Source organism: Pseudophryne corroboree, chromosome 3, assembly GCF_028390025.1.
Source record: "Pseudophryne corroboree isolate aPseCor3 chromosome 3, aPseCor3.hap2, whole genome shotgun sequence".
Classification (NCBI taxonomy): Eukaryota; Metazoa; Chordata; class Amphibia; order Anura; family Myobatrachidae; genus Pseudophryne; species Pseudophryne corroboree.
The window spans coordinates 627,001,216-627,024,615 of record NC_086446.1 but is presented as its reverse complement, the minus strand read 5'-3'; the positions used below and the strand labels follow the sequence as shown (position 1 = coordinate 627,024,615).

The 23,400-nt window shown below is 48.0% G+C and overlaps 1 protein-coding gene across 4 annotated transcripts in view; it reads left to right on the top strand.

The window, feature by feature from the left end:
* STAMBPL1 (STAM binding protein like 1) overlaps positions 1-23,400 on the top strand; it is a 217,025-nt gene that overhangs the window by 121,449 nt on the left and 72,176 nt on the right. For 3 of the 4 annotated variants that reach the window (XM_063961699.1, XM_063961698.1, XM_063961697.1), the window contains exons 2-4: positions 11,797-11,881; positions 14,158-14,375; positions 14,801-14,876. In XM_063961699.1, the coding sequence (XP_063817769.1) occupies positions 11,852-11,881; positions 14,158-14,375; positions 14,801-14,876 (324 nt within the window). In that variant the 5' untranslated portion in view covers positions 11,797-11,851. Of the gene's footprint in view, positions 1-11,791; positions 11,882-14,157; positions 14,376-14,800; positions 14,877-23,400 lie in introns of all 4 variants that reach the window. The other variant, XM_063961696.1, reaches the window with a different exon arrangement.

Sequence of the window (23,400 nt, the reverse complement as noted above, 5' to 3'; positions counted from 1 at the left end):
TCTCCGCCCAGCGAAGAATCTTGGCAGCTTCTGCCATTGCACTCCTGCTTCTTGTGCCGCCCTGCCTGTTTACATGGGCGACCGCCGTGATGTTGTCCGACTGAATCAACACCGGCTTTCCTTGCAGGAGAAGTTCCGCCTGGCTTAGAGCATTGTAGATTGCTCTTAGTTCCAGAATGTTTATGTGAAGAGACTTTTCCAGACTCGTCCATACTCCCTGGAAGTTTCTTCCTTGTGTGACTGCTCCCCAGCCTCTCAGGCTGGCGTCCGTGGTCACCAGGATCCAATCCTGAATGCCGAATCTGCGGCCTTCTAATAGGTGAGCCTTCTGCAACCACCACAGAAGTGACACCCTTGTCTTTGGTGACAGGGTTATTCGCAGGTGCATCTGCAGATGCGACCCTGACCATTTGTCCAACAGATCCCTTTGGAATATTCTTGCATGGAATCTGCCGAATGGAATTGCTTCGTAAGAAGCCACCATTTTTCCCAGGACTCTTGTGCATTGATGTACTGACACTTTTCCTGGTTTTAGGAGGTTCCTGACCAGATCGGATAACTCCTTGGCTTTTTCCTCTGGAAGGAAAACCTTTTTCTGAACCGTGTCCAGAATCATTCCTAGGAACAGCAGACGAGTTGTCGGGATTAAATGGGATTTTGGAATATTCAGAATCCACCCGTGTTGTCTTAGCACCTCTTGAGATAGTGCTAAAGCTGTCTCCAGCTGTTCTCTGGACCTTGCCCTTATTAGGAGATCGTCCAAGTATGGGATAACTAATACGCCTTTTCTTCGAAGAAGAATCATCATCTCGGCCATTACCTTGGTAAAGACCCGAGGCGCCGTGGACAATCCGAACGGCAGCGTCTGAAACTGATAGTGACAGTTTTGAACAATGAACCTGAGGTACCCCTGGTGTGCGGGGTAAATCGGAACGTGTAGATACGCATCCTTGATGTCCAAGGATACCATAAAGTCCCCTTCTTCCAGGTTCGCTATCACTGCTCTGAGTGACTCCATCTTGAACTTGAACTTTTTTATGTAGAGGTTCAAGGACTTCAGATTTAAAATAGGCCTTACCGAGCCATCCGGCTTCGGTACCACAAATAGAGTGGAATAATACCCCTTTCCTTGTTGTAATAGGGGTACTTTGACTATCACCTGCTGAGCGTACAGCTTGTGAATGGCTTCCAACACCCTCTCCCTTTCGGAAGAGACGGTTGGTAAGGCAGACTTCAGGAAACGATGAGGAGGATCCGTCTCTAATTCCAACCTGTACCCCTGAGATATTATCTGCAGGATCCAGGGGTCTACCTGCGAGTGAGCCCACTGCGCGCTGTAATTTTTGAGACGGCCCCCCACTGTCCCCGAGTCCGCTTGAGAGGCCCCAGCGTCATGCTGAGGTTTTTGCAGGAGCCGGGGAGGGCTTCTGTTCCTGGGAAGGAGCTGCCTGTTGGTGTCTCTTCCCTCTTCCTCTGCCTCGTGGCAGGTACGACAAGCCCTTTGCTCTCTTATTTTTGTAGGAGCGAAAAGGCTGCGGTTGAAAGGTCGGTGCCTTTCTCTGTTGGGGAGTGACTTGAGGTAAAAAAGTGGATTTCCCGGCAGTAGCCGTGGCCACCAAGTCTGATAGACCAACTCCAAATAACTCCTCCCCTTTATACGGCAAAACCTCCATGTGACGTTTTGAATCCGCATCGCCTGTCCACTGTCGTGTCCATAAGGCTCTTCTGGCTGAAATGGACATAGCACTCACCCGAGATGCCAGTGTGCAAATATCCCTCTGTGCATCACGCATATAGATAAATGCATCCTTTATTTGTTCTAACGACAGTAAAACATTGTCCCTATCTAGGGTATCAATATTTTCAATCAGGGATTCTGACCAAACTACTCCAGCACTGCACATCCAGGCAGTTGCTATAGCTGGTCGTAGTATAACACCTGCATGTGTGTATATATTCTTTTGAATAACTTCCATCTTTCTATCTGATGGATCCTTAAGTGCGGCCGTCTCAGGAGAGGGTAACGCCACTTGTTTGGATAAGCGTGTGAGCGCCTTGTCCACCTTAGGGGGTGTTTCCCAGCGCGCCCTAACCTCTGGCGGGAAAGGGTATAATGCCAATAACTTTTTTGAAATTATCAACTTTTTATCAGGAGCAACCCACGCTTCATCACACACGTCATTTAATTCTTCTGATTCAGGAAAAACTGTTTGTAGTTTTTTCACACCATACATAATACCCTGTTTTACGGTATCTGTAGTATCAGCTAAATGTAACGTCTCCTTCATTGCCAAAATCATATAACGTGTGGCCCTACTGGAAAATACGTTTGAATTTCTACCGTCGTCACTGGAATCAGTGCCCGTGTCTGGGTCTGTGTCGACCGACTGAGGCAAAGGGCGTTTTACAGCCCCTGACGGTGTTTGAGGCGCCTGGACAGGCATTAATTGATTGTCCGGCCGCCTCATGTCCTCAACTGACTGTTTAAGGGAAGATAAACCATCACGTAATTCCACAAATAAAGGCATCCATTCTGGTGTCGACCCCCTGGGGGGTGACATCTGCATATTTGGCAATTGCTCCGCCTCCACACCAATATCGTCCTCATACATGTCGACACCACGTACCGACACACACCGCAAACTCACAGGGAATGCTCTAATGAAGACAGGACCCACTAGCCCTTTTGGGGAGACAGAGGGAGAGTCTGCCAGCACACACCACAAAGCGCTATATATACAAGGGATATCCTTATATTAAGTGCTCCCTTATAGCTGCTTTAATATATATATATATATATAGCCATTAATGTGCCCCCCCTCTCTGTTTTACCCTGTTTCTGTAGTGCAGTGCAGGGGAGAGACCTGGGAGCCGTTCTGACCAGCGGAGCTGTGACAGAAAATGGCGCCGTGTGCTGAGGAGATAGGCCCCGCCCCTTTTTCGGCGGGTTCTTCTCCCGCTATTTTTCCAGTCAGGCAGGGGTTAAATATCTCCATATAGCCCCTATGGGCTATATGTGAGGTATTTTTAGCCTTGTATAAGGTTTATATTTGCCTCTCAGAGCGCCCCCCCCCAGCGCTCTGCACCCTCATTGACTGCCCAGTGAAGTGTGCTGAGAGGAAAATGGCGCACAGCTGCAGTGCTGTGCGCTACCTTATGAAGACTGAGGAGTCTTCAGCCGCCGGTTTCCGGACCTCTTCACGCTTCAGCATCTGCAAGGGGGTCGGCGGCGCGGCTCCGGGACCGGACTCCACGGCTGGGCCTGTGTTCGATCCCTCTGGAGCTAATGGTGTCCAGTAGCCAAGCAGCAAATCCACTCTGCATGCAGGTGAGTTTACTACTTTCCCCCTAAGTCCCACGTTGCAGTGATCCTGTTGCCAGCAGGACTCACTGTAAAGAAAAAAAACCTAAACTAAACTTTCTCTAAGCAGCTCTTTAGGAGAGCCACCTAGATTGCACCCTTCTCGTTCGGGCACAAAATCTAACTGGAGTCTGGAGGAGGGTCATAGGGGGAGGAGCCAGTGCACACCACCTGACCTAGTAAAGCTTTACTTTTTTGTGCCCTGTCTCCTGCGGAGCCGCTATCCCCATGGTCCTTTCAGGAACCCCAGCATCCACTTAGGACGATAGAGAAATATAGATGGCAGAATGGCACATATGTTCACCTGACATGTGTTATTGCAGAGAAGTGCCATGCTATAACATCCTGGTATGTGAAACGAGGTCCATCTAACTATTTGCTTTATTCTATGTAGCTGGTATTGTGGTTGATTGGGTCATGCAGTTTCTTGCACATGGAGCAGAATGGTGGCACAGTGGTTAGAATTGCTGTCTCACAGCACTGGGATCATGAGTTTGATTCCCGATAAGGGACCTTTCTGTGTGGAGTTTTTACTTCCTCACCATGTTTTGTGTGGGTTTCCCTCGAGTACTCCAGTTTTTTCATACATTCCAAAATCCAACTGGTAGGGTGATGGCTGCTAAATAAACTCTTATATGATTGATACGAATGACATGTTCTCTGTACGTCGCTATGTAATAGCTGGCACCATATAAATAATAAGATTTTACTCACCGGTAAATCTATTTCTCGTAGTCCGTAGTGGATGCTGGGTACTCCGTAAGGACCATGGGAAATAGACGGGCTCCGCAGGAAACTGGGCACTTCTTTAAAGAAAAGATTAGGTACTACATCTGGTGTGCACTGGCTCCTCCCTCTATGCCCCTCCTCCAGACCTCAGTTAGGGAAACTGTGCCCGGAAGAGCTGACATTACAAGGAAAAGATTTGGAATCCAGGGTAAGACTCATACCAGCCACACCAATCACACCGTACAACTCGTGATAACTATACCCAGTTAACAGTATGAACAACAACTGAGCCTCATTAAACTGATGGCTCAGAACAAAAAACCCTATAGGTAAGCAATAACTATACACAAGTATTGCAGAATTCCGCACTTGGGACGGGCTCCCAGCATCCACTACGGACTACGAGAAATAGATTTACCGGTGAGTAAAATCTTATTTTCTCTGACGTCCTAGTGGATGCTGGGTACTCCGTAAGGACCATGGGGAATATACCAAAGCTCCCAAACGGGCGGGAGAGTGCGGATGACTCTGCAGCACCGAATGAGCAAACTCAAGGTCCTCCTCAGCCAGGGTATCAAACTTGTAGAATTTTGCAAACGTGTTTGATCCCGACCAGGTAGCAGCTCGGCAAAGTTGTAAAGCCGAGACCCCTCGGGCAGCCGCCCATGAAGAGCCCACCTTCCTCGTGGAATGGGCTTTGACTGATTTAGGATGCGGCAGTCCAGCCACAGAATGTGCAAGTTAAGTTGAATCGTGCTACAGATCCAGCGAGCAATAGTCTGCTTAGAAGCAGGAGCACCCAGCTTGTTGGGTGCATGCAGGAGAAACAGCGAGTCAGTTTTTCTGACTCTAGCCGTCCTGGAAACATAGATTTTCAGGGCCCGGACTACGTCCAGCAACTTGGAAAACTCCAAGTCCCGAGTAGCCGCAGGCACCACAATAGGTTGGTTCAAATGAAACGCTGATACCACCTTAGGGAGAAATTGGGGACGAGTCCTCAATTCTGCCCTGTCCATATGGAAGATCAGATAGGGGCTTTTACATGACAAAGCCGCCAATTCTGACACACACATAGCCGAAGCCAAGGCCAAAAGCATGACCACTTTCCACGTGAGATATTTCAACTCCACGGTCTGAAGTGGCTCAAACCAATGTGATTTTAGGAAATCCAACACAACGTTGAGATCCCAAGGTGCCACTGGAGGCACAAAAGGGGGCTGAATATGCAGCACTCCCTTAACAAACGTCTGAACTTCAGGCAGTGAAGCCAGTTCTTTTTGAAAGAAAATAGACAGGGCCGAAATCTGGACTTTAATGGATCCCAATTTTAGGCCCATAGTCACCCCTGACTGTAGGAAGTGCAGAAATCGACCCAGCTGAAATTCTTCTGTTGGGGCCTTCATAGCCTCACACCAAGCAACATATTTTCGCCATATGCGGTGATAATGTTTTGCTGTCACATCCTTCCTAGCTTTTATCAGCGTAGGAATGTCTTCAACCGGAATGCCCTTTTCCAACAGGATCCGGCGTTCAACCGCCATGCCGTCAAACGCAGCCGCGGTAAGTCTTGGAACAGACAGGGCCCCTGCTGTAGCAGGTCCTGTCGGAGCGGCAGAGGCCAAGGGTCCTCGGAGATCATTTCTTGTAGTTCCGGGTACCAAGTCCTTCTTGGCCAATCCGGAACGATGAGTATAGTTCTTACTCCTCTCTTTCTTATTATCCTCAGTACCTTTGGTATGAGAGGAAGAGGAGGGAACACATAAACCGACTGGTACACCCACGGTGTCACTAGAGCGTCCACAGCTATCGCCTGAGGGTCCCTTGACCTGGCGCAATATCTTTTTAGCTTTTTGTTGAGGCGGGACGCCATCATGTCCACCTGTGGCCTTTCCCAACGATTTACAATCAGCTGGAAGACTTCTGGATGAAGTCCCCACTCTCCCGGGTGGAGGTCGTGCCTGCTGAGGAAGTCTGCTTCCCAGTTGTCCACTCCCGGAATGAACACTGCTGACAGTGCTATCAAGTGATTTTCCGCCCATCGGAGAATCCTTGTGGCTCCTGCCATCGCCATCCTGCTTCTTGTGCCGCCCTGTCGGTTTACATGGGCGACCGCCGTGATGTTGTCTGACTGAATCAGCACCGGCTGGTTTTGAAGCAGGAGTTTTGCCTGACTTAGGGCATTGTAAATGGCCCTTAGTTCCAGAATATTTATGTGTAGGGAAGCCTCCTGACTCGACCATTGTCCTTGGAAGTTTCTTCCCTGAGTGACTGCCCCCCAACCTCGGAGGCTTGCATCCGTGGTCACCAGGCCCCAGTCCTGTATGCCGAATCTGCGGCCCTCGAGAAGATGAGCACTCTGCAGTTACCACAGCAGAGACACCCCGGCCCTCGGGGACAGGGTGATCAGCCGATGCATCTGAAGATGCGATCCGGACCACTTGTCTAACAGATCCCACTGAAAGATCCTTGCATGGAACCTGCCGAATGGAATTGCCTCGTAAGAAGCTACCATCTTTCCCAGGACTCGCATGCAGTGATGCACCGACACCTGTTTTGGTTTCAGGAGGTCTCTGACCAGAGATGACAACTCCTTGGCCTACTCCTCCGGGAGAAACACCTTCTTCTGTTCTGTGTCCAGAATCATACCCAGGAACAGCAGACGCGTCGTAGGAACTAGCTGCGACTTTGGGATATTCAGAATCCAGCCGTGCTGTTGTAGCACTTCCTGAGATAGTGCTACTCCGACCAACAACTGCTCCATGGACCTCGCCTTTATAAGGAGATCGTCCAAGTACGGGATAATTATAACTCCCTTCTTTCGAAGGAGTATCATCATTTCGGCCATTACTTTGGTCTGTCCACGGCACCGAGGGTATTTACCAAACGGCAACCTCTGGAATTGGTAATGGCAGTCCTGTACCACAAAACGGAGGTACACCTGGTGAGGTGGGTAAATGGGGACATGTAGGTAAGCATCCTTGATGTCCAGTGATACCATGTAATCCCCCTCTTCCAGGCTTGCAATAACCGCCCTGAGCGATTCCATTTTGAACTTGTACTTCCTTATATAAGTGTTCAATGATTTCAAATTTAGAATGGGTCTCACCGAACAGTCTGGTTTCGGTACCACAAACATTGTGGAATAGTAACCCCGTCCCTGTTGAAGGAGGGGAACTTTGATTATCACCTGCTGGAGGTACAGCTTGTGAATTGCCGCCAGTACTACCTCCCTGTCCTGGGGAGTAGCTGGCAAGGCTGATTTGAGGTAACGGCGAGGGGGAGACGTCTCGAACTCCAGCTTGTATCCCTGAGATACCACTTGTAGAACCCAGAGATCCACCTGTGAGCGAACCCACTGGTCGCTGAAGTTCCGGAGACGGGCCCCCACCGCACCTGGCTCCACATATGGAGCCCCAGCGTCATGCGGTGGACTTAGTGGAAGCAGGGGAGGATTTTTGTTCTTGGGAACTGGCTGTATGGTGCAGCTTTTTCCCTCTACCCCTGCCTCTGGGCAGAAATGACGCGCCTCTAACCCGCTTGCCTTTCTAAGGCCGAAAGGACTGTACTTGATAATACGGTGCTTTCTTAGGCTGTGAGGGAACCTGAGGTAAAAAAGTAGACTTCCCAGCTGTTGCTGTGGATACGAGGTCCGAAAGACCGTCCCCAAACAATTCCTCACCCTTATAAGGCAAAATTTCCATGTGCCTTTTAGAATCAGCATCACCTGTCCACTGCCGAGTCCATAATACTCTCCGGGCAGAAATGGACATTGCATTAATTCTAGATGCCAGCCGGGAAATGTCCCTCTTTGCATCTCTCATATATAAGACTACGTCTTTAATATGCTCTATGGTTAGCAATATAGTGTCCCTGTCAAGGGAATCAATGTTATCAGACAGGGAATCGGACCACGCTGCTGCAGCACTACACATCCATGCTGAAGCAATAGCAGGTCTCAGTATAGTACCTGAGTGTGTATACACAGACTTCAGGATAGCCTCCTGCTGTCTATCTGCAGGCTCCTTTAAGGCGGCCGTATCCTGAGAAGGCAGTGCCACCCTTTTTGATAAGCGTGTGAGCGCCTTGTCCACCTTAGGGGATGTCTCCCAGCGTAACCTATCCATTGGCGGGAAAGGGTACGCCATTAGTAACCGCTTAGAAATTACTAGTTTCTTATCTGGGGAACCCCACGCTTCTTCACACAATTCATTTAACTCATCAGATGGGGGAAAAGTCACTGGCTGCTCTTTCTCCCAAACATAATACCCTTTTTTGTGGTAACCGGGTTAATGTCAGAAATGTGCAACACATTTTTCATTGCCGTAATCATGCATCAGATGGCCCTAGTGGATTGTACATTTGTCTCATCCTCGTCGACACTGGAGTCAGACTCCGTGTCGACATCTGTGTCTGCCATCTGAGGTAGCGGGCGTTTTTGAGCCCCTGACGGCCTCTGAGATGCCTGGGCAGGCGCGGGCTGAGATGCCGGCTGTCCCAAAGCTGCGTCATCGAACCTTTTATGCAAGGAGTTGACACTGTCGGTTAATACCTTCCACATATCCATCCACTAAGGTGTCTGCCCCGCAGGGGGCGACATCACACTTATCGGCACCTGCTCCGCCTCCACGTAAGCGTCCTCATCAAACATGTCGACACAGCCGTACCGACACACCGCACACACACACAGGGAATGCTCTGACTGAGGACAGGACCCCACAAAGTCCTTTGGGGAGACAGAGAGAGAGTATGCCAGCACACACCAGAGCACTATATAACAGAGGGATATACACTATACACAAAGTGAATTTTCCCCCTATAGCTGCTTATATCACAATTTGCGCCTAAATTTATGTGCCCCCCCTCTCTTTTTTACCCTTTCTGTAGTGTATACTGCAGGGGAGAGCCTGGGGAGCGTCCTTTCAGCGGAGCTGTGAAGAGAAAATGGCGCTGGCAGTGCTGAGGAAGATAGCCCCGCCCCTTCAGCGGCGGGCTTCTCACGCTTTTTATAACGTTAATGGCGGGGGTTTCTGCACATATACAGTGTTATACACTGTATTATGTGCTTTTTTGTGCCAAAAGGTATACTAATTGCAGCCCAGGGCGCCCCCCCCCAGCGCCCTGCACCCACCAGTGACCGGAGCGTGTGGTGTGCTGTGGGAGCAATGGCGCACAGCTGCAGTGCTGTGCGCTACCTTATTGAAGACCGGAGTCTTCAGCCGCCGATTTTCTCCGGTTTCTTCCGTCTTCTGGCTCTGCAAGGGGGACAGCGGCGCGGCTCTGGGAACGGACGATCGAGGTCGGGCCCTGTGTTCGATCCCTCTGGAGCTAATGGTGTCCAGTAGCCTAGAAGCACAAGCTAGCTGCAAGCAGGTAGGTTTGCTTCTCTCCCCTAAGTCCCACGTAGCAGTGAGTCTGTTGCCAGCAGATCTCACTGAAAATAAAACACCTAACAAATACTTATCTTTATAGTGAACTCAGGAGAGCCCACTAAGTGCATCCAGCTCAGGCCGGGCACAGATTCTAACTGAGGTCTGGAGGAGGGGCATAGAGGGAGGAGCCAGTGCACACCAGATGTAGTACCTAATCTTTTCTTTAAAGAAGTGCCCAGTCTCCTGCGGAGCCCGTCTATTCCCCATGGTCCTTACGGAGTACCCAGCATCCACTAGGACGTCAGAGAAAAACTATTATGGTAGTAACATTAACTGGTTAAGTATGCGAACGTTCTTCCTCTGATAATGATAGGTCAGTATTATCAGTATCCACGTGTTGTTCAGCAGTCCAACCTGTTGTATAAAAGTTGTTTCCTGCCTGTAATGTGGTCAATGTGACAATGTTGTATTGGGGTCAACAGAACTGTAGATCTGTTTCAATTTGGATTGTAAGTTCTATTGAACAGGGCCCTTAGAATTGGGTTGGGTACGAAATGTCAACAGTCATACAGCCATCATGTTGACATCATGTAGACAGTGATGATATTTCGACGTGTTACAATGTTGACATTTTGTCCTGGTAGCCCAGTGGTCTCTTACCTTCTCCTGGCGGCATCTTCTGGGTCCCAGCGGTCATGTGATAGTAACTTCCAGGTCAGACCTCCGATCCTCCGGGGTTCAGTTAAGTATTTCTCAGCTATCCCTAGCCCTAACCCTTCCTCTAGTTCTTAACTCTACCCTCCCCCCACACAGCCTAACTCTAACCCTTCCACCCGCAGCCTAACCCTAATATTGACTTGTTGCCTGTCGACATTTTAATAATGTTGATATAAATGTAAATATTGTAAATGTCAACCTTTTTACTACAGTCCTTACAATGACATTTCACTTTACCTTGGTGTGATACAGTATAAAGAAAGGATAATGGGGTCAGTATGTTTTGTCGTTATGGTCAATGTCAACATGCACCATGTCAACGTGTTTAGAGTTTCAATTAAATGTCCATATGCTTAGAATGTCAGCAAAACAGTGGGTCCCGGAGTGTAGCAGTGTCTTCTGGGTCCGGTGGTGTCAGATGATGATGATGATGATTATTATTATTATTGTTATATGGCGCCACAATGGTTCAGCAGCGCCTAACAAAGTTCATAATGAAATGTGCAAGTGATGCAAAATTCCGGTGGTGACTACACGTACCCCTATCCCTGAACCTAACTCTAACCCTCGCCTGGCAGTCTAACCCTACAGTCTGCATTCTGCCCAGTATGGGTATTTCAACATTATGAGCACTAATGAGTATTAATATACATCGCCGGTCATTGCAGCGATGCTAATCACATATGCGATTAGTATCGCAATGTGATGACAGAGGCCCGCTGCATTACCTGTGAGAGGGTGTGCTGGGGTCTCCGTCACCTCCTAGCCCCGGGAGGTGACGTCTGCAGTCATTCCTGGGCAGGAGGTTGGGGGATCAAAGAGCATGCCGAGAGGCTGACAGCATGCAGGTGAAGGGGGTCGGCGAGAGAGGCGCGTGGAGGCGAGATGCGGTAAGAAGGCCAAAAGGCTTCTATAGCATATCGCCATAAAAAGCATTTTTTCGTTAGTAAATCCCATCCTATGACTGCACTGCATGACTGCATCCAGTGATAATCATTTTAACTTGCTGAATATAAACACACACTCACGCCCACACACACATCTGTGTTTATTTTTAAATGTGTAACATTATTTAAAGGGATCAAGTTTGTTCAGAGTTTTGTGTATCTTGCTGCAATGTGGACTGACGTTTAAAAACTATAATATACAGTATGTAATATAAGTTACTATAGAAAAAGTAAATTTTACATATATTGTTAGACTTTATATGTACAATATACAACTTTTGAATGCAAGAAATCTATACAGGACATTAATACAAGTAATTGTGCTTTAGGGGTATCTTATTTTCAAATGTTTGATTAAAGAAAAATAATTTGTACCCAGAGAATTTTTTTTCTTCTTCTTTGTGCCTATATTTTCATGCCTGTATTATCTGTTCCCAGCTGAAAATCATAAACTTTTTGTTGAAAGAAATCAGATTGTAATGAGCATAGAATAAATTGATTGTATTTTCTAAAAAGATGCTGAATGTTTGTGACATGTGCTTGAAATTATTAAGACCATTATCATTTTCTGTGCCTGCTTATCGACCAGTGATTCATACAGAACAGAGGAACTGACGTTATTTGATACTTGTGAAGTAAGCATTGATTTTCTTTGTTCCCCCTTTGGTTGCAGATGGAAGGATTATAAAGCTTATTACCAGCCCCTTCCCATCAAATCTGAAGACAGTATGGAGCAGCCAATCTCCATTTCATCACTGGTGAAATATTTTTGTTTATTATGCATATACTTTTTATATTTATTTATGTTTTTATATTTATTTATTTATTTATTTATTTATAGAATTGTTGTATATTTTATAACAACTCTTGTATTTTTCAGCCTTGGGAACTTTTAGAGACTTTATGGTTGCCGTCCAGGAAAAATACAAATTACTTCAGGATTATTATTATTATTTTTTTTTAAAGGGGTGGGCAGCGCAGGGTTAACAGTGCAGGATCTTTTAGTGGGTCTGTTGTCCTCTGGACCAAGGGGGTCATTCCGAGTTGAAAATGTTCGCTGCGATGATGCAAAAAAACGGCACTTCTGCGCTTGCGGCACAATGCGCACGCAGGACGTACTTTCACAACAGCCAATGTATTTTTACACAAGGTCTAGCGAAGCTTTTCAGTCGCAATGGCCGCTGCAGAATGATTGACATGAAGTGGGCGTTTCTGGGTGTCAACGGACCGTTTTCAGGGAGTGTTCGTAAAAACGCAGGCGTGGCTGGGCGAACGCAGGGCGTGTTTGTGACGTCAAAACAGGAATTGAAAAGTCTGAAGTGATCGCAAGCACTGAATAGGTCTGGAGCTACTCTGAAACTGCACAATTTTTTTTTGTAGCCGCTCTGCATTCCTTTTGTTCGCACTTCTGCTAAGCTAAAATACACTCTCATAGCGTTTGCACGACTGCTAAAAACTGCTAGCGAGCGATCAACTCGGAATGGCCCCCCATGACCACTGTAAAGTGATGTTCTACTCGATCCTTGCCATTAAGCCACACCTTTATCTCACACGGATAAGACTGATTGGAAGAAAGTTGGATAGTGAAATATAAAAATTATTTTAAGGGTAAATTGAAACTTCATAGTATATTACAGCATAGCTCCTGCTGGAGGGGGACCTGTAATTCATATTTTAGCTATTGTAGGATTGAGAGGAGTTGAACACTACAATTAAATTTACCAGCTCATGTAAATTATCATAACTATCCCAGAGTAGAAAAAGCGACAACAGCTGTATTTCATGAGGCTACCTGTATGCGGCACCCTTGGTTTTTTTTGTTTCCCCCCCCCAAATATTGCTATGAGAATGAAAAGCCAGCACCTCCCTCATGCTATTTGTACTGTTTTTTTTTTCCTCTAAATCTCAAATACGGTATTGCTACATTATAAAAAAATTAGTCGTATATTAGCAACTTTTATAATATTGCATTGTACATTGCAGAATTTTATTTTATTTTTTTAAATATTTTTTTAAATCATTTTTTTACCAGCTGAAGTAATGTAATTGATGCTGCTTTTTAAAACGTCATGGTCAATTTTATTAAGTAGAGTAGTTGAAGCTACCCATACAGCAGCTATTTGGATGTGTGAAGTGACTGTTTAGACCTTGTCAGACCAGCATACCCGTAGATGGTAGCTAATGATTTTCTACTGAGGCAGAGTGTTTGGTTATCTTGGTTTTTAGCAGATGGGACTAACAGGGCCAATGTGTGTGGTTACCAGCAAGGTGGATTAACTGGGCCAGTGTGGGTGTGTGTGTGTCTTTACCAGCAGGGCAGACTAACTGGGCCAGTGTTTGTGTGTGGTTACCAGCAGGGAGGACTAACAGGTGTGTGTGTGTCTTTACCAGCAGAGCAGACTAACTGGGCCGGTGTGGTTACCAGCAGGGCGGACTAACTTGGCCAGTGTGTGTTTGTGTGTGGTTACCAGCAGAGCAGACTAACTGGGCCGGTGTGGGTGTGGTTACCAGCAGGGCGGACTAACTGGGCTAATATATGTGTGTATATATATGTGTGTGTTTTCCAGCAAAATGGTCTAACTGGGTAAATGTGTGAAGCATTATTGGGCCTCATGTTTTTGTTGCTTAGTTTGAATGCCAAGTGACAGCATCTCTCCGTGTAGGGGTAACTTAGACTTTCACCTTTAGACTGCAGTTTTAATTCTTAAAAAGCCTGATTGCATAACTGGATATTTCTAAGCAAGCTCTTTATTTGGCTGTGTCAACATTTTAGATTTTTTTTTTTACATTTTCGTTCAGTGACTTAGAAAATCGCTGAACCACGGTTTGAAAGGTTGACAGTCCTTTAACAAAAGCGTGGGCAGAACATGGCATCTTGTCACCAAGTGCAGAGAAGCGTCATACTGATCGTACCCTTTTCAGTTCTGACACACTTGGAAGATTCCCGTCTATCCATAAAAGCCAAATTCAATAGTCTTTCCATTCATTTTGTACCTTCCTTAACCACTTGCTTTTCGTGTGTGTCTGTTTGCAGAAGAAACTTGTGGCTATGCCAGATCACACCGATGTATCACTAAGCCCAGAGGAGCGTGTCCGTGCCCTAAGCAAACTGGGCTGTAACATCACCATCAATGATGACATCACGCCCAGGCGCTACTTCCGGTCTGGAGTAGAGATGGAGAGAATGGCTTCTGTGTATTTGGATGAAGGGAACCTTGAAAATGCCTTTGTTCTCTACAACAAGTTTATAGCGTGAGGAATTAGCAGTGCCCTGTTTTAGTCTCTTAGGCTGGGTGTACACTGGAAAGATAAAGCAGATGACCGAGCGCCTGGTTAGGTAAGCTGTACACACTTGCCAATCGGCTGCTCGTTATGTTGGCTCAGACATCACAACTGGTTGGGCATTTCAATTTGCCATCCCAGTTGTGTCATTGTCTGCAGTTCCTGCATGCAGTGTACGGGCAGTCGGTGGGTCGCCATACAGAAATGGAGATGCCCTCACGATATGTCTGTGAACTACGTAATTTACACACATATCAGGTGTACACCCCCACTGATCTGCTACCGATATATCGTTCGTCGCTCGAATGAATGTTATATCTTTGTATTGTGTACCCAGCTGTACTGCTTCATCATTTCCTGACTGAGGATGTGAAATGTACATTGTGTTGTTGCAGGTTGTTTGTGGAGAAACTGCCTAACCACCGAGACTACCAGCAATGTGAAATCCCAGAAAAACAAGATATCTTAAAGGTTGGTTTAATTTACCTATACGTAGATCCATTTCTGTTTTCCTGCACATTAACGATTTGTTAAACTGAACATTCCTGATGCCAATAATTATTTTATTATGTGGAAAAGTATTTTCTTATAAAAACTGATTAATTTTTATCATTCAGAAATGCCAATTTGTTAGACTCGTCCTATAGCTGACATCTCCCTCAACCTGTGGTATCATTTTCTATGGCCAAGGCATGAGTTTCACAAATACTTTTATATGGGTACAATCGAATGGAGCAGTCAGTGACTTTCATTTGCAGGGGACCACTTGCATTTTTATTAAAACACTAGCTGTTCTACCCGTTCTTCGCAAGGGAGTTTCTGATTTCTCTTGCGTCCTAGAGGATACTGGGGTCCATTTAGTACCATGGGGTATAGACGGGTCCACTAGGAGCCATGGGCACCTTAAGAGTTTGATAGTGTGGGCTGACTCCTCCCTCTATGCCCCTCCTACCAGACTCTGTTTAGAAAATGTGCCCGGAGGAACCGGTCACGCTGAAGTAAGCTCCTGAAGAGTTTTCTGCATTTATTTTCTATATTTGTTATTATCAGGCAAGGCTGGTTGGCACCAGCTTGCCTGCTTCGTGGGACTTGGAAGGGGTGGTGGTGGTAACGGCCCAACCTCTTTACGGGTTAATGGTCCTGTTCCCCGCTGACAGGACACTTAGCTCCAGAGGGACCTATTCGCAATCCCCACCACGGCGAGCGTACATTCCCGCAGCACGCCGCCACCCCTAACTGAAAAAGAAGAGTGAAGAGTAGTGAGTACTGAGCCGGCCATTATGGGGGCACGAGGGTACGGAGATGCACTGCTTTTAAACGGGACGAAATGCGTCTCCAGACACAGTGCACAACTGCGTCTCGGTACACTGTACACAGTAGCCAAACTGGCAAAACACAGCCTTAAAATGGTTCTGCTCCATTTTAAGCACAAAAATTACCTCGGCCAGTATAAAAAAAAAGCGGGAAGACCGCGCGCCATTGAAGGGGCGGGGCTTCACTGAGAGGATCCAGCAGCTCACCAGCGCCATTTTCCCTCTGCAGACACTGACTGACAGGGATGCCCAGCTCCTCCAGTGTGACTCCAAATGACTTCAGCAGTACCAGGGGGTCATAGCAGGTGGGGAGCAACTATTAGTGTACTAAGTCCCATATCAGCGTACTTCGTCTGCGACTCTGCTAAGCTTGGCTTTTGCGGTAAGGGTGCGATGGGGGCTGGCTCCAAATAACTCTTTGTCTCCCTGAAGGGCTCTTTGTGGGTTACTTGTGCTTAACCTTTTCCTGTGTGTGTTTGTGCTGTCACATTACATTATGTCAGGCAAAGAGTGTGTTTCTTGTACAGCGGAGTGTTCCTCTTCACCACGAGGCTCACTACTGGGTACTCAGGGTTCACAGAATAGCGGGGCTGAACCAGAGTGGGTTAATGCTCTTAAAGGAATGATCTCCACTCTTTCTACAAAATTGTCCCGCAATGAGAAAGAGACGCAATACTTAAAACAGACTGTAGATGAGTTTATGAACAGAGACTCAGTCCCCAAAACAGCGGCTCAATCCCCTCCCATTTGTCCGCAAAAGCGATCTCTGGCCCATATCCTCCAGTCTGACTCTGACGCTGACTGGTCAGACATGTAGGAGGGAAGGTGGACTCAGAAGGGGGAGGATGCAGCTCTGTCACAGGGGATAGAGGCTCTTATAGAGGCTATCAGAGATGTTCTGCATATTCCTGATAAGGTGTCAGAGGAGTGTGAGGAATCATCTTTTCTCTAACGTCCTAGAGGATGCTGGAACTCCGTAAGGACCATGGGGATAGACGGGCTCCGCCGGAGACATGGGCACTTTAAGAAAGACTTTGACTCTGGGTGTGCACTGGCTCCTCCCTCTTTGGCCCTCCTCCAGACCTCCGTTTGATACTGTGCCCAGTGGAGACTGGGTGCATTTCAGGAGCTCTCCTGAGTTTCCTGTAAGAAAGCATTTTTGTTAGGTTTTTTTATTTTCAGGGAGCCTGCTGGCAACAGACTCCCTGCATCGAGGGACTGAGGAGAGAGAAACAGACCCACTTCTCTGAGTTTCAGGGCTCTGTTTCTTAGGCTACTGGACACCATTAGCTCCAGAGGGATCGGTACGCAGGTCTCACCCTCGCCGTCCGTCCCAGAGCCGCGCCGCCGTCCTCCTCGCAGAGCCGGAAGAAAGAAGCCGGGTGAGTATGTGAGGAAAAGACCATCTGAGGCGGCAGAAGACATTTGGATCTTCACTGAGGTAATGCACAGCACTGCAGCTGTGCGCCATTGCTCCCCTTCACCTCACACACTTCGGTCACTGTAAGGGTGCATGGCGCAGGGGGGGGCGCCATGGGCAGCAATATAAAACTCTCTTATGGCAAAGATAGATATATACATGTACAGCTGGGCACTGTACATGTATATAAAGAGCCCCCGCCATGTATTGAAAAATTTGAGCGGGACAGAAGCCCGCTGCCTAGGGGACGGGGCTTCTCCCTCAGTACTCACCAGCGCCATTTTTCTCCACAGCACCGCTGAGAGGAAGCTCCCCGGACTCTCCCCTGCTTGACACACGGTGACAGAGGGTTTTAAAGTAGAGGGGGGGCACATAATTGGCGCATATACACAAAACAGCGCTACTGGGTTAACATACCATGTTTTTCTCTAACGTCCTAGAGGATGCTGGGGACTCCGTAAGGACCATGGGGAATAGACAGGCTCCGCAGGAGACATGGGCACTTTAAGAAAGACTTTGGATTCTGGGTGTGCACTGGCTCCTCCCTCTATGCCCCTCCTCCAGACCTCAGTTTTAGTTTTAGACTGTGCCCAGAGGAAGATGGGTGCACTGCAGGGAGCTCTCCTGAGTTCCCTGCTAAGAAAGCATTTTTGTTAGGATTTTTTCTTATTATCAGGGAGCACTGCTGGCAACAGGCTCCCTGCATCGAGGGACTGAGGAGAGAGGAGCAGACCTACTTAAATGATAGGCTCTGCTTCTCGGCTACTAGACACCATTAGCTCCAGAGGGAGTGGAACACAGGTTCGTCCTGGGCGTTCATCCCAGAGCCGCGCCGCCGTTCTCCTCACAGAGCCGGAAGAAACGAAGAAAGAAGACTTCTAAGGCGGCAGAAGCCTTCGGGTGCTTCACTGAGGAAACGCACAGCACGGCAGCTGTGCGCCATTGCTCCATTACACCTCACACACTCCGGTCACTGTAAGGGTGCAGGGCGCAGGGGGGGCGCCCTGGGCAGCAATAAATACCTCTCCTATGGCAAAATAACCTATATACGTGTACAGGTGGGCACTGTACATGTATATAAAAGAGCCCCCGCCATATTTTACAAACTTTGAGCGGGACAGAAGCCCGCCGCCGAGGGGGCGGGGCTTCTCCCTCAGCACTCACCAGCGCCATTTTTTCTTCACAGCACCGCTTGACACACGGTGACAGAAGGGTTTTAAAGTATAGGGGGGGGGCACATAATTGGCAAATATATATACTACAGCGCTACTGGGTAAACATACTGTGTTTTTCTCCTGGGTCATATAGCGCTGGGGTGTGTGCTGGCATACTCTCTCTCTGTCTCTCCAAAGGGCCTAAGGGGGATCCTGTCTTCAGAAAAGAGATTCCCTGTGTGTGTGGGAGTGTGTCGGTACGCGCGTGTCGACATGTTTGACGATGAAGGCTCGCCTAAGGAGGAGGGGGAGTGCATGAATGTCGGGTCGCAGTCGGCACCGCCAACACCGGACTGGGTGGATATGTGGAATGTCTTGAATGCTAATGTAAATTTATTGCATAAGAGATTAGACAAGACTGAGGCTAGGGATCAGTCAGGTTGTCAGATCCCAGTGGCACCGGGACCTTCTGGGTCTCAGAAACGCACATTATCCCAGATCACTGACACAGATACCGACACAGATTCAGATTCTAGTGTCGACTATGAGGATGCAAAATTACAGCCAAAAATGGCTAAAGGTATTCATTGCATGATTGTTGCGATTAAAGAGGTTTTGCATATCACTGAGGAACCCCCTGTCCCAGACACGAGGGTGCACATGTATAAAGAGAAAAAACCTGAGGTCACTTTTCCGTCCTCATTTGAGCTAAGCGAATTGTGCGAAATGACTTGGGAATCTCCAGACAGGAGATTACAAGTTCCCAAAAGGATTCTTATGGCGTATCCCTTCCCACAAAAGGATAGGATACGATGGGAATCTTCGGCTAAAGTAGACAAGGCGTTGACACGCTTATCCAAGAAGGTGGCACTGCCTTCTCAGGATACGGCTACCCTCAAAGATCCTGCTGATCGTAAGCAGGAAGTTACCATGAAGTACGTTTACACCCATTCCGGTACTATTGTTAGACCGGCGATGTCATCGGCCTGGGTTTGTAGTGCTGTCGCAGCATGGACTGATTCCTTATCTAATGAGATTGATGCCCTAGATAAGGATACCATTCTAATGCCCCTAGCGCATATCAAGGATGCTGCATTATATATGAGGGATGCACAAAGAGACATTTGTTTACTGAGCTCCAGAATAAATGCTATGTCTGTTTCTGCTAGGCGACTGTTGTGGATCCGACAGTGGACGGGGGATGCCGACTCAAAGCGGCATATGGAGTCGTTGCCGTACAAGGGGGAGGAGTTGTTTGGAGAAGGCCTCTCGGACCTGGTCTCTACTGCTACAGCTGGTAAATCGAATTTTTTACCTTATGTTCCCCCACAACATACTAAGAAGGCGCCGCATTATCAAATGCAGTCCTTTCGTTCAAATAAAAGCAAGAAGGTACGGGGATCGTCCTTTCTTACCAGAGGTAAAGGCAAGGGAAAAAAGCTGCACACAGCTAGTTCCCAGGACCAGAAGACCTCCCCTCCGTCTGCAAAATCCACTGCATGACGCTGGGGCTCCCCTGGGGGAGTCGGCTCAGGTTGGGGCACGTCTTTGAGTTTTCAGCCACGTCTGGGTTCGCTCACAGGTGGATCCCTGGGCAATAGAGATTGTTTCTCAGGGATACAGGCTAGAAATCGAAGAGATGCCTCCTCGACGGTTTTTCAAATCGGCTCTGCCGGCTTCTCCGTCAGAGAGGGAGTTGGTGTTATCTGCAATTCAAAAATTGTATCTTCAGCAGGTGATAGTCAGGGTTCCTCTTCTCCAGCAAGGAAAGGGGTATTACTCAACCCTGTTTGTGGTCCCGAAACCGGACGGTTCGGTCAGACCCATTTTGAATCTAAAATCCCTGAACCCGTACTTAAAAAAGTTCAAGTTCAAGATGGAATCGCTCAGAGCAGTCATCGCCAGCCTGGAGGGGGGGGGGGGATTGGATGGTTTCCCTGGACATAAAGGATGCATAGCTTCATGTTCCGATTTTTCCTCCTCACCAGGTGTTCCTGAGATTTGCGGTACAGGACTGTCATTACCAATTTCAGACGTTGCCGTTTGGGCTTTCCACGGCCCCGAGAATTTTCACCAAGATAATGGCGGAAATGTTGGTGCTCCTGCGCAAGCAGGGTGTCACAATTATCTCATACTTGGACGATCTCCTCATAAAGGCGAGATCCCGAGAGAAGTTACTGAACAGTGTGTCACTGTCTGTGAGAACGTTGCAGCAGCACGGCTGGATTCTCACTATTCCGAAGTCCCAGCTGGTTCCTACAACGCGTCTGACCTTTTTGGGCCTGATTCTGGACACAGAACAGAAAAAGGTTTTTCTTCCGATGGAAAAGGCTCAGGAGCTCATGACTCTGGTCAAGGTCCTGTTGAAGCCAAAAAAGGTTTCAGTGCATCACTGTACTCGAGTCCTGGGGAAGATGGTGGCATCTTACGAGGCCATTCCTTCGGCAGGTTCCATGCGAGGACTTTTCATTGGGACATACTGGACAAGTGGTCCGGGTCTCATCTACAGATGTATCAAAAGATCACCTTGTCTCCCAGAGCCAGGGTGTCTCTCCTGTGGTGGCTACACAGTGCACACGTCTTAGAGGGTCGCAGGTTCGGCATTCAGGACTGGATCCTGGTGACCACGGATGCAAGCCTCCGAGGTTGGGGTGCAGTCACTTTGGGAAGAAATGTTCAAGGTCTCTGGTCAAGTCTAGAGACTTGTCTCCACATCAATGTCCTGGAGTTGAGGGCCATATACAACGCCCTACGTCAAGCGGAGGCATTACTTCGGGACAAACCTGTTCTGGTTCAGTCGGACAATGTCACGGCAGTGGCTCATGTAAACCGCCAAGGCGTCACAAGGAGCAGAGTGGCCATGACAGAGGCCACCAGGATTCTTTGCTGGGCGGAATGTCATGTTTATAGCACTGTCAGCAGTGTTCATCCCGGGGGTGGACAACTGGGAAGCGGACTTCCTCAGCAGACACGACCTGCATCCGGGAGAGTGGGGACTTCATCAGGATGTCTTCGCACAGATCGCAGGTCGGTGGGGACTGCCTCAGATAGACATGATGGCGTCCCGGCTCAACAAGAAGCTAAAGAGGTATTGAGCCAGGTCAAGAGACCCTCAGGCGGTAGCGGTAGACGCTTTGGTGACACCATGGGTGTTCAGATCGGCCTATGTGTTCCCTCCTCTGCCTCTCATACCCAAGGTGTTGAGAATAATAAGACAAAGAAGGGTGAAAACAATCCTCATTGTTCCAGATTGGCCACGAAGGACTTGGTATCCGGATCTGCAAGAGTTGCTCACAGAAGATCCGTGGCCTCTTCCTCTAAGGCAGGACCTGCTGCAGCAGGGGCCCTGTCTGTACCAAGACTTACCGCGGCTGCGTTTGACGGCATGGCGGTTGAACGCCGGATCCTAGCAGAAAAAGGTATTCCGGAGGAAGTCATTCCTATCCTGATCAAGGCTAGGAAGGACGTGACATTGAAACATTATCACCGTATATGGCGAAAATATGTTTCTTGGTGTGAGGCCAGGACTGCTCCTACGGAGGAGTTTTTCATTTGGGCCGTCTCCTTCACTTCCTTCATACAGGAGTGAATTTGGGCCTAAAGTTAGGGTCCATAAAGGTTCAAATTTTGGCCTTATCCATTTTCTTTCAAAAAGAATTGGCTTCTCTTCCTGAAGTACAGACATTTGTGAAGGGAGTGCTGCATATTCAGCCTCCTTTTGTACCTCCGGTGGCGCCTTGGGATCTTAACGTGGTGTTAAGTTTCCTTAAGTCACATTGGTTTGAACCACTCAAAACGGTGGAGTAAAAATATCTCACTTGGAAGGTGGTCATGTTGCTAGCCTTGGCTTCGGCTAGGCGAGTCTCGGAATTGGCGGCTTTATCACATAAAAGCCCCTATCTGGTTTTTCATGTGGATAGGGCGGAATTGCGGACTCGTCCTCAATTCCTACCTAAAGTGGTTTCATCCTTTCATATGAATCAACCTATTGTTGTGCCTGTGGCTACGCGTTACTTGGAGGATTCCGAGTCCCTGGATGTGGTCAGGGCTTTGAAAATTTACGTGGCCAAAACGGCTAGAGTCAGAAAAACAGAAGCACTATTTGTCCTGTATGCAGCCAACAAGGTTGGCGTTCCTGCTTCAAAGCAGACTATTGCTCGCTGGATCTGTAACACGATTCAGCAGGCACATTCTACGGCAGGATTGCCATTGCCTAAATCGGTTAAGGCCCATTCCACTAGGAAGGTGGGCTCTTGGGCGGCTGCCCGAGGGGTCTCGGCATTACAGTTGTGCCGAGCAGCTACTTGATCGGGGTCAAACACCTTTGCAAAGTTCTATAAGTTTGATACCCTGGCTGAGGAGGACCTCCTGTTTGCTCAATCGGTGCTGCAGAGTCATCCGCACTCTCCCGCCCATTTGGGAGCTTTGGTATAATCCCCATGGTCCTTACGGAGTCCCCAGCATCCTCTAGGACGTTAGAGAAAATAAGATTTTCTTAGACTTAATAGACTTAACGGTAAATCTATTTCTCGTAGTCCGTAGAGGATGTTGGGCGCCCGTCCCAAGTGCGGACTACTTCTGCAAGACTTGTATATAGTTATTGCTGACATAAGGGTTATGTGTTGGTTAATCGGTTGAACCAAGGCTATGTTGTTGTTCATACTGTTAACTGGGTAGTTTATCACAAGTTATACGGTGTGATTGGTGTGGCTGGTATGCCTTGGATTAACAAAATCTTTTCCTCGTACTGTCCATCTCCTCTGGGCACAGTTTCCCTAACTGAGGTCTGGAGGAGGGGCATAGAGGGAGGAGCCAGTGCACACCCAGAATCCAAAGTCTTTCTTAAAGTGCCCATGTCTCCTGCGGAGCCCGTCTATTCCCCATGGTCCTTACGGAGTCCCCAGCATCCTCTACGGACTACGAGAAATAGATTTACCGGTATGTGTAAAATCTTATTTTTCCAGGGTCATATAGCGCTGGGGTGTGTGCTGGCATACTCTCTCTCCAAAGGGCCTGGTGGGGAACCTGTCTTCAGAAAAGAGCTTCCCTGTGTATGTGTGGTGTGTCGGTACTTGTGTGTCGACATGTCTGAGGTTGAGGGCTCACCT